The sequence below is a fragment of the Gymnodraco acuticeps genome, unplaced genomic scaffold, assembly GCF_902827175.1.
Source record: "Gymnodraco acuticeps unplaced genomic scaffold, fGymAcu1.1, whole genome shotgun sequence".
In the NCBI taxonomy this organism is placed as follows: Eukaryota; Metazoa; Chordata; class Actinopteri; order Perciformes; family Bathydraconidae; genus Gymnodraco; species Gymnodraco acuticeps.
Window position 1 is genome coordinate 268,463 of NW_022990838.1, and position 12,374 is coordinate 280,836.

Below are 12,374 nucleotides of genomic sequence, written 5' to 3' on the forward strand. Positions count from 1 at the left end.
TCATGGCTCCTTCTCGTCTTATCAGGCAGGTGTGGTGATATCATATCACTGTGAGGATCTGGTTGTGTTAAATATTAACTTTCCTTTCTGCTCTCATGGCTGTTCTTTGGCCTCCCTTAAGTACACACTGAGACTTCTTCAACGTCAGTCTGACTGCAATTCTCTACTTTATGGCTGTGTGTGTCTGCTCAGCAGGGGGTAAAGAGGGAATGACACCCTGCACAGGTGAACAGCTGTTCATTTACTGTTAAGCAATATGCAGTTGTACTATAGAGGAATATTTCAATTAGGATTTCCACACATTGGAATTGTTTTGGTCAACACCATACTGTATGCCATATAAATATAGTGCCTTACATTATTTTAACACCAATGTGGGTTTTTCCATTATAGTGCAGTGTAACTCATCCTGCAGGTGTTAACATATTATTGTAATCAGTATATGCATGAAAAGCAATAATTATTAACTTCACACCATTGTACTGTATAGTGTGTAATTTATTTAAAGCCGCCAAGGATATTTTGTTTTTCAGTATAATTTGTTTATCTGCAGGATTATGGAAAATGACTGGCCCTATTTTCATCAAACTTGGTAGAAGGGTGTATTAAGGGCCAAGGAAGAACCCATTACATGTTGAAGTGAATCAGTGGGTGAATACAAACAATATTATTCCACTTCCAACACAAAATATAAGCTTAAAGCAACATAATACACATTCTGTTATATTAAAAACATACACTAGTTTACATGCCTCCGTCTCTAAATAAGTAACATAATTAGTCTACCATAGGTGGTCCACCAATACTGTCTACAACCTGTCAGCAATTATCATTACTTGTATTATTACTATTATTCTAAATCAGATGTGCAGGCATCCAAACTAACACGAATATCAAACATAAACATCCCTCATGTCGTCCAATTATTTGGTCCCTATGCATTTGAAGTTCCCTGTAACCGGTATATATTTGTCTTTTTTAAAGAAATGTAATCATTTTTACCCTTTTCTACTTTTTTTATAAACATGTGAGGTTTATGGTCTAGCTAAACAGTAGTTACGCCAAATATGAATTACAGGAATGTCAGTTAGTCGGATTGGATTGTGATAAAATGCCACAAGGTTTGAATTGAATGTCTATCTGACTTGTCTCACTCCATGCAGAATGTTTTTCTGCCCATTCCTGGGATAAAAAACAACAGTAAGGATGCCAAACATTTCACCTCAGATTAACTGTTTTATCACACTGCTTGCAGCTATGTTTCTCACCTCTTCCTCTATTCAGAAGTCTTTCCCAAACAGTGTGAGTGTGTTGTTTTCTCTAGCTTCTTAATGTTCCCCAAACATGATCACTTCCCTGATATTAAAGTAAAGAAAACACTGCCTGGAAGCACTAGCAGACTTTCCCCAGAGGAAGCAGCCATTTACATGTTTTTATACTAGCTAAATTCCCAAACAACGGCTATGCACTTCTGATGAGTGTGTTTAAATCTCCTATTTATGTGGTCACTGCAGGAAATGAGCCTGAGTCATGGCACTGTGATGTGGTTATAAATTATTCCTGGATTTGAGTTTTTGTATCAGTGTAAATTGTGAAACTTCTTGTCTGGTATGTCATTACAATTATGTGTGTTTTATCATGCAGGGAGACGTAGAGAAAGGACTGGAGATGAAGAAACTGGTGCTGTCTGGTTTCCTGGCCAGCGAGGAGATCTACATAAACCAGCTGGAGGCCCTGCTACTGGTGAGACACACACACACCTCACAACACACACACACTTCAAAAACATTACTTGGAGAGAAAATTGTTTCAGTTTCATGTAGGTGCATGCATGTTGCAGTGCTGCTGCTGCTGTGTGAACTGCGACCACACTATTAGTGGTTAATGGTCAGAATGAAGGCAGGACCTCAGTCACTCAGTTTCCTGGAAGAAGCACTGAACGTGCTTCCCCAAAGCTAGGCTACTATGTCATATCCTGTCATCTCTGCTGCTCAGACACAGTCAGTTAGACATCAAACTCTAAAATTGTTAATGGTTTTTTTTCATATCTGTTGTAGTACAAAACATCCACCGCTACAACGCAAAAAGCTTTATTATGCAGTCAATTATATATACAGAATATCTTTCAGTAATACTGGCAGAAATCTGGTCCAACTCTCAGTTCCTACTCTTTCAACTCAGTGATGACACAATAACGTTTTTGTTCCTTTTCTCCTCGTTATTCAGTCATTTAGAAAAAGTCTTAAGCACACAGCACGAACACACATAGATTTTATGCACTTTTTTTATTTTATATATATTATATTTTTAAGTCATGCTCTATTTATCACTTCTCTATCATACAGTAATAGAGTGGTGCAGGGATGGCGGCAAACAAACTAAGCGGTAGTGTTTACGTGTTCGGCATAATGACGTACAACGTCCTCGACAACTTCTGTAGTCCTATTCAGCCACTTGTTAACAACCATCGTTTTTCAGACACGTAAACTCTTAAAAAATCACCAGTGGGGTCACAGCTAATGTCGTAGAACAAAACGTGATCTGTCTCTTAAATTTGTGTCAACCACAGACCTTATTTGGAGCTATTTTCCAAAATCCTATGGAGAAATCCCATTGACTCTGAGACGAGGGAACCGGTAGTGGTAAAATGCTAACTCACTTCCGGGTTTTAGGACTCGTCACTGCACCACTCTAGAGAGTCAAGTGACTTCAAATTGACCATGTGTATGTATTGCAATCCGCAGTAATATCCCATCTATCCCACACCTACTCACAAGCGGGAAAGGGTTGGATTGTGTTTTGTAACCCTCTTCGTTAACTCTCAATTGATGGTGGTGAATATAACGGGCTGAAAACTTATGTCAATATCTGAAAGCTAACGTTAAATACTTCTTGGTTCTTTTGTTATAACGGCAAACTACAGACTGCTGTAAACACCAGAGGAACACTAGTCCATTTAATTTAGCTTATACATTTTGTCACAAACTTAAACAAACCACCTCACTAGTACTGTGTTTCAAAGAGACTTATTGAATTATTCTTAACAGCCAAATATCCCAAATTAAAGGAGCAATAGATGTAACAATGTGATTCACTACACTGTAGACTGAACTCCAGAGCATATCATTTCATTCTGGGAATAATGCTCTTAAGATAAGATATAATAACTTAATTCATGAAAGTGTATCCTCTTCTTTCATTTCCTTTCGAAGTCTACTAGGTCATCAGCATTTATCATGTAAAACTTGACTGGCAGACAATTGATCAGACGACACTGATATTGATAAGGGCTTCAAGCTTTAATTACATTTTTAATATCACTTTGTTAAAGTGTTCCTGCTTTTATTTACAATAACAATGATACCACACATAAAATGTTCTGTGCTAAGCTGAGAATATTTAATTTAATATACTTCCAAGCATGGCCTTGGACAGCACACGTTTACAGTACTTACTAACACAAGTAGTTATTAATAGTAACTACTTAGATATTCACTTCACATAAATGTATCCATCACAGTTAATCACATGATGTTACATCAATTCCGTCCATGTAACATTAATGTAACATTGAGGGAATTTATGTTTCAATGACGTGAAAGTGTTTTTCTATTCACTGTAATTGAGACCACCCCCCGCCATATCCACTCCACACGTCTATGAATAAATGAGTTGCCGTACTATCTGATTTGTCAGAAACTGCTCTGACGTTTAGAGTCTCCCAATGGCAGAGCAGAGAGGCTAAGATTACGTGCTTATCAATGGGGGACACATAGCATCGGGTCAGAAAGTTCCCTTTCAGGCGCTGGCCCAATTAGGCCACCATCCGGCCAATTAACTGCCCCAAAATGTACTCGCTATCAAAGCATGTTCCTAAATTAGACACCACTTCAACCCATTTCACCGGAGTTTGAGTGCGATATGCTTATCAATTTGAACATGACACAAAAATAGGAAAACACTTGAAACGAACTAAAAACAAACATCAAGTGGGTTTAGTTCTGGTGTGATGATTGTCAATTCTACTGTAGATAATCTCTTTTGTGAAAGAAACTAACGGTTCTGTTCACTTCTGTCTGTGATCCAGCCCATGCGACCTCTGAAAGCAACAGCCACAAGCTCGCAGCCTGTCCTCACCATCCAGCAGGTAGAAACCATCTTCTACAAAATCCAGGACATCTTTGAGATCCACAAGGAGTTCTACGATGCCCTCCTACCCAACATCCAGCAGTGGGACGAGAAGGTCACCGTGGGGCATTTGTTCCAGAAGCTGGTGAGTAATGGGGACTGAAACTACAGTGTGGGTCTTTTCCCCCCTCTCTCCATCATTTGCAGGGTACATAAATGACCGTTGGAAGGATAATTATCCAACTCACATTTGTACTCACTCGTTTAAATTACACTGTGAGAGTGTGTGTGCCCTCCCACGTGTCTGAAATGTTGCAGCCTCCGATCTGTAGAGCCTTGTCATAATTGCACTGGATTATGTTGCTTGCTCTCAGTACATAATGTAACTACATCATCATTATGGGTGTGCATGCATGTGTCTGTGTATACAATTAGCAAGGCTCCAGGCCTCAGCTTGTCTCAAAGTCAGCAAGCCCTCCCTCTGTGTTGCATCATTGCATTGGCAGATTTGCAGTGGATAATGCAATTTGAACAGGGCTCCTCGGCACATAACGTACTGTAAAGGCGCCCTCACATGCGTGTGTGTCTCTTTTAGATACTCATTACATTTTATTGGCATAGAAAGTCTGATGCAACATGCTGTAATGGAGACTTTCAGCTGATGGATGAAACTGAACAAAATATATGAAATTAATAACAATTTATGACTTCAGTGGCCATTTTCAACAATTTGAATGTCCATAGCTGAATGCTTTGAAGTAATGAAACACTGGCACACTGTGTCCTGTTTACCCGGCCACGTCTCACTGTGTGTGGGTGCTAACAGGATATTGTGCTTTATAATTTTCCTGGACTGGAAACTAGACGGACAAACTGTCCATTTAGGAAAGTGGCAGTGACTTGCTATAAACCTCTTCTACCTGACAGTAACAAGGTTAAGCTCTTAAGTCAAATTTCCAAAGAAGCAGTAATACAAAACCACATTTTTATTTTGTATCGAGTTATGGTTATAAACAACATAATACTTAATAACAAGGTAGGGCTGTCCTACGGAATCCCTAGTTTACTAAATCATAATATTTTGTCGACTAATACATTACATGATTTAAACAACAGATCTGTATAACTGAGTTTCTCCTCAAAAAGAAATGCAAAAGTACCACTTTAAAGCTTGTGGTTACCAGAGACAGGATCAAAAGTTTCTTAAAATATAAAATCAAAGACCAAAACAACCAGTTAGTTGACAAACAAGAGGGTACATCACAATAACAACATTCACTCCAATTCGTTTTCTCTTCAAAGTTTTAGTACCTTGTCAATAATTAGACAATTTAGTTTGAATGTGTTGCATCATTGCACAGTAATACCGATTGAGTGTCATAGTTAATTTGATGTTAAATTAGCAACAGCTTACTGATAAACTCATTGCCTTAGAGTCCACTGAGAACTGTGTATGCAGTTTTAGACATATATCTTTAAATGGTATAACAATAACCAGATAAAGATGTTAAACTGGTGTTGGATCAGTGATTAAATGAGTCTATTATTCAGCAGCACAATGTTTTTGGATCTTAGATGTCATTCATGTTGTTAATGAGCTGTGATTTAATCAGATGCCCATTATTTGAGATCATGTGTGACAAGTCATGATCACACTGTTGTTTTGACTAGAGCACAGCAAGAGGTATCATGCCAGCTCAGACAAAGGAAAAATACAGTACCATGACTAAACAATCTAAGTTTAAGTCCTGAGGACAGAAATAAACGAGACTATACAGCCTGGCTAGTTAGCTAACATTAGCATGCCAAAATGCTTACAATGTCAAGGATGTTAGCATTTGTAGACCAACTTTGCTATCCATCGAGCCATGCCACTAGCAGGTTATAAAATAAAAAAGCAAATGTCTACTTACATCAATACATACATTAAAGTTATAGTTTTTTATTTGACTATTAAAGTGATAAAAAAAGAGCAATGAAAGTCTTCAAAAACATGTTTAAAATGCATTTATTTTGTAACAACAAGCTCTTTTTCATAGCTAAAGTAAACCTTTCCCACTTACAAAAATCTCTCAAAGGAATTAGATACTTTAGTTCAATGCTGGCCGGCAGAGGCTGCAGCTGAGCCCTATCAATGTCTAGAAGAAGGTGAGAGAAGTTGGAACTGTGGCTGGCTTTTATCCTGTTCTCTGTAGTTGTGCCTCTATGTTCCTTCAGTGGCCTCCATGTGGCGGACAAGAATCATTAGGGAGTGAAGCAGCTAATTACACCGCCATCTGCACCCTCACACTACAGCTCTGACTAAATGTTTAGCTGCCACATGACACGCTCACGTACGCACATATATGCAGCACAGATGGGATCTGATGACTACACTAATAAGTGACACTTGGTGGTGCGACTCCTGGGGTCCACAGGGAGGAGGGGGGATGAGAGAAAGCCCTTAAACTGCAAAAAAGAATGACATTTCTACATGAGAGCTCTGTTCCTTTTCCATGCTATTAAATACAAGCCAATGCACCATATATCGATTTGCCAGACAGTTTTCCAGGGTTGCTAACGCATTTAAAAGCTGTACAAAACCAAATACCTTGATGTATATAGAAAACAGTCTAAGATTCATAAAAGTACAATTTAAAAAGACGAAATATTCCCACAAAGACAAACTAGATTAAATTGTATTAAGAACCTAATATTAAATATTCAATGCTAACTTTTTGTATGCGACTGTTTTCAACTCGTGTTGTGCATACATTTCAGTAGGTAACAACGTTTGATATTATTTTGCAATGACAGTTTTGTGATGAAATGTTACCTGGCTAGCTAGCTAACCATAGTATCTTTGGTAACCTTGCTGTCTCGTTGTAAACACATACAGTATGAGTTAAGTACTGTACACTCTGCAGTAGCAAGTAGTTACAGATTCAGTTGTTTTTACAGTTAGCCGCTCCACCAGCAGCTAGCTAGCTAGCTTAGCACTTTCTCAAACCAGATGCTAGTTTCTCGAGCACTAATTCCTCATAATGATGGCATGCCATTGATATAGTTATGCAAGACGAGTCGTGATATTTATCCATCAAACCAACATGCTGGTTACAGTCTGACAAACCTTTTTTTACATTTGATGTTGAAAAAACAGAAACGTTTATGGTATGAGAAGAGTGCTTATATCAGAAGTCATTAGCCTTGGCCTTAGCCTTAACGTTGACTTACATTTTAAATCCCAACATCCCAAAGCAGCTTTCTTTCATTTAAGAAATATTAAAAAGGCACAGCCATTCCTATCCCAACATTGCAATTTTGGAGAGGATGGCAGAAAGTGGCATGATATTTACTAGCACTCATGATGAGTCGATGTTTTTTCACCTTGAGATTTTGATTTATTTATGGATAAAGTGTGGCCACACAGAGGTGCTAGTCGTTGCACCATTTGAGAATGAGTATTGTAGTGAAATCTCCCCTTTAACTTCAAAGGGGAACAACATATTTCAGCCACGGAAGGAACTATGGCTCATTGCAGACAGCACAGTACTGTACAGCATCTGCTGCAGGTCAGTTAGCTGTAGTCAAGCATGTGCAGAATACAAATACTGCTAATTACTAAATACTCTTCATGCTGATGTCAGCTGAACAGTTCCATGCATGTGTTAACTTGATTAGTTGTCTGAATTCATTCATTTAATATATAATTACAAAAAATGGCTGTTTGTCTTCTTTTCTCATCATAATCATATGATTTTTGCTTTAACAGGAAGAGGCCTCCTCTTAAATTATAACAGCTATTTTTTGTATTCACAGCTGTAGAATTATTCAGAAGATGTTGTTAGGAACATAGTTTGGCTTGCAGCGTTTTGCTGTCCAGCATGTCAGTGAGGATGTTCTATTCAAGGCTCTAGTACTGGGATTAGTTTAGTTATGGGATTAGTTTTGTATCATAAAGATAAAGCAACACTTTCTCAGAATAAAGCAAAACTATGAGTTTAAAAAAAACAAAAACTAAGTCAAGCAAAATAAAATAAATTTCAAAAATAAAACTATAATTGCAAACAAATCATTTGTGTAATCATGTAAACTATAAGTATTTTTTCTTTGTTTTAACATAGATTTTTGTTTGCGGTTCTTGTTTCTTCTTTCTCAATGATCAGACTTTTGCTCTCGCTGCAGCTCTTCTCTTTTGCGCTCTCTCATTTTTTGTTTGAGATTTTGACACAAACCTCCCAGGTGGGCGGGACTTTCAGGGGTGTGTCCCCATTGGCTACTCAGCTTTTGAGTGACAGGCCACTACACCACAGATCATACAGTGCAACTCATGCAGCAAACTCCGGAGTCCACTCGGCCACGTTAGTGTTGGTGCCTCGTGGGGAGTTTTCATGAACATATCGGACTTATTTTATGGATTGCTGTGCATTATACTTGTGATGTGTTTATACTTTATTCCAACTTTAAATATTTTAATACCTGAACACACTGCTGCTGTTAAATAATTTCCCAATTTGGGATTGATAAAGTGTCTGTCTATTTATTTTATAGATTAAAAAAACACATCTATGTATTTTTAAGCTAAAGGTGATACACAATATAAACTGTAGGCCTATACTATTATTTATTTTTAATTCGACATACTATTCCTAGCCTGAGGAAGATATGAATAATCAACAGATTTGAATGGAATCTCTAACATTTTCATGTAGAATAAAGACAAAAGAGTGATTATACAAATTACATTTATTGAAATTTGAACCAGAAGATGAAGTCTCAAAGAATGTTTTAAATAAAAGGACATAAAACAAAAAGGTGGATGATAATAAAATCTATTAAATGTATATGTAAAGACATTTGGTCAAATGAAATGACACTGAGCCAGTGACAACAGCAACGCCCAGCGTGGATGAAGCTGGTGCAGGGGCCTCATTTATAATGCCGTGCGTAGGATTCACATGGGAAGGTTGCTTACGTAGTAGAAATCCAAAAAATAGGTACAGAAATTTTCCGATTCACCAAACATTGTGTACCGGCGAGGAAAGTGCGTACAGCACTTCCTACGCCGGTTTCCCTTTATAAATCACAATCGACTCGAAATGCGGTGCAGCTTTTGCGGGCTTCACGTAACGCCCATTCATTCATTCATTCTGACTTTATGAAGAAGATCGCAGGAAATGACGACAGAACAGCTAAAAAAGACATCTCACACCGTGTCAGATGTTGGTTATTTTGGGGAGGTCGAGATAAATCATATTGTTTGGTGGATGCAGTTTGAACCAGAGCAGCAGCATGGAGGTCGGATCGTCACCAAAATAAATAAATAAGTGGTCCGAAAAAGGTTCATGACAAAAGAAATACACATAGCCTTCCTCAGGCAGTGTGTTTGTACCGGGGACAGGAGACACCCCCTTGATGAGAAACTGTAAGAAATGATCGGGGAATCCCTCCGGAGTGGAGTCATGACGACTGGATCTGAATTATGTTTTCGTATTTGGTGGTTTGTGTCCCAGCTGTCGATCAGCTGTGCGCAGCGTCTCCACTGCAGCAATTATATATCCAACAGTTAAAGGAAATACAACTAATGTGTTGTGTTATATTATCTGTACAATTTACCACATGGTGTTCTTAGTTTCCATACCTCCTGTGTTTTATGAGCGACTTATCAAGTCTTAGCAAACGGCATAACACATGATTAAACATGGTAGTATATAAAACCATGCTCGTACAACCTATAGAAATGCAAAACCGCATCATTTATGAGAAAACATTTCATAACATTAACACAACATATTCGAGGTGGTTTTAAATAACATATCCGTATTTATTTATTTCTCCAAGTTATGTTCTTGTGTGCACTGAGGAGTCTCAAACAGGCGTTTGTTTAATCATTTTAAGATTGGCTTTAATCAATGTTTGAAAATGAATTCTTCATATATGATAAATGAGAGGTAACATTTTATTTATGGTATTATTTCCACATATTTCTCTCCATTCTTCCTTCTGCCAACGGTGTCGCAGTTTCTCGTCTCTCCCGTTGTTGTGCTTAGTGCGTACGCATGGGTTAGAGTTTGCACGTTTTCCCGTCAAGTTAGTATTTTATAAATCGCAAACATTGCGTAGAAACTGGCGTACGCCATTTTTTGAGCGTATATCCCTTTGTAAATGAGGCCCCTGGTCTCTCTTCATGCCCCCCCTCCGTGCTGTCCCCTCAGAGGAAGTGGGAAAACGGGATAAGACTCTGGAAGCCACGCTGTCTCAATGATCCACACTGTTAATATGAGAGGAATATAAATGTTTTAGGAAATGAAAAATATGAAGTTAACAAATAAAACACTCAGGGGCAGTCATGGACGGTAGGTTTTCCTACAAAGTTAACTCAGCCTCCATTGATTTTCATATCAAATTAGCGTGTTAATAAAATAAGCTATCATGGCTTATACTTGCATATCTAAACAGAATCATGAACGCTTGTTGGTAGAGTCAGGCACACGAGTCCGTTTGAGTGTGTGCGCCGGTGTCTGAACGCTCACTCACTGCTAGCTATGTAGCTAACTGTTAGGCTACTTAGCTTGCATTGCTATGGATCTAAAGGTAGCACAAGCTAACTTTCATTGCACAGCTTTACTTCTCACTTAACACAATAAAGAAACAGACCGTATAGTACAGCACAAACAACACAAATGATCAATACTTACATATATTTTCACTTGTAGTATTATAATAATTGAAATGCTGGTTCTTCTGGGGGTCTTCTGTCCACGCTCAGCTAGCTACCGCACCGCAGCTGCACTGTACAATCGCTGGAGGACTGGGCTGTCACTCAAAAACTGAGTAGCCAATGGGGACGCACCCCTGAAAGTCCCGCCCACCTGGGAGGTTTGTGTCAGAATCTCAAACAAAAAATGAGGGAGCGCAAAAGAGAAAGCTGCAGCGAGAGCAAACGTCTGATCATTGAGAAAGAAGAAACAAGAACTGCAAACAAAAACCTATGTTAAAACAAAGAAAAAAGACTTATAGTTTACATGATTACACAAACGATTTGTTTGCAACTTATAGTTTTATTTTTGAAATTTATTTTATTTTGCTTGACTCAGTTTTTTTTCTTTTAAACTCATAGTTTTGCTTTATTCTGAGAAAGTGTTGCTTTATCTTTATGATACAAAACTAATCCCATACTGCCCCCCCATCTCTCTTTCTGTTTCAGACTCTCCTTTTTTCTGTCCCTACTTTTCATTGTCTTCCTCACACCTACTCACTCAAACACAACGAGTTGATTTCCTATCTGTGACTTTGACCTGTGATTATTGGCATTTGAAGTACAGACGTTATGCTTGGAGGGGCGTTGCTCATAGTCCTGCGTCACAGTGACGGATGAAGATGAAGAGTTTCTATATGGCTGTAAGCAACATGATGATCTGTTGAAACACCACAAAGGCCTCTAAAGCTGCACCATATATCGATTTTTAACATCAATATTGTAATGTCTGCATGTAAAATAGTCACATTGCAGAGGGAGATGTCAAGTAAGGCAAATCAACTTAACATACCCCATACTTCAACTTTCTTTTGTGCATAATGCAAAAAAGGAAAACTTGCACATTTCTACATTTCCATTACTAATCTACAGGAAATGTTTTCTTGTGATGTTGTTGACCAGAAACAGCTTTCTTATTTATTATTTTCTATGCAGATGCACACCCCTTTAATCATACAATGATTATTTGTTCATATATATTGCAAAATGAAACTCGCCAATATCGTGCAGCCCTAATGACATAATTATGCTCGGTTTGTACTTTCCAGCCGAGCTGCCGAGTCAAAAACCAGACAGGCGGATTTTTCCCTTCCATCCAAGGTTTTGGTTTTGACTAGAAGAAGTCTCCAATTATCATTCATGACAGATATACACTGACACTTGTTTGGCTGAGTTCTTGTTTGTGTACATCTTTCAACGCTATGCTATGATGATTATATCACAAAATCACTGTTGGCTATTAGTCATCTGTTCCTATGAATGCATTGATCTACACAGTCATCTTGTAAGTGTCATATCAGGCCGATGGTTGCCTCATGTCTCCTCACTTGTGCCCAGTTAACCCTCCACTTCACACTCTGAGAGGAAGTGGAAAGAGAGGACAAAAGTAACAAGTCAAACTCATTCACTATATTCAGCTGAATCCAATCTCACTGCTTTAATAGGGTGCAGTCAGCTCTTCATCCCAGCCATTCAAGTATGGCTGTAGCAGGATGCATATTCATGCCTG

General features: G+C 38.3%; 1 protein-coding gene across 5 annotated transcripts in view; it reads left to right on the forward strand.

The window, feature by feature from the left end:
* Window positions 1-12,374, forward strand: part of abr (ABR activator of RhoGEF and GTPase) — a 140,728-nt gene that overhangs the window by 53,349 nt on the left and 75,005 nt on the right. For all 5 annotated transcript variants that reach the window (XM_034232969.1, XM_034232970.1, XM_034232972.1 and 2 more), the window contains 2 exons: window positions 1,645-1,743; window positions 4,088-4,273. In XM_034232969.1, coding sequence (XP_034088860.1) covers window positions 1,645-1,743; window positions 4,088-4,273 — 285 coding nt within the window. The remainder of the gene's footprint in view (window positions 1-1,644; window positions 1,744-4,087; window positions 4,274-12,374) is intronic.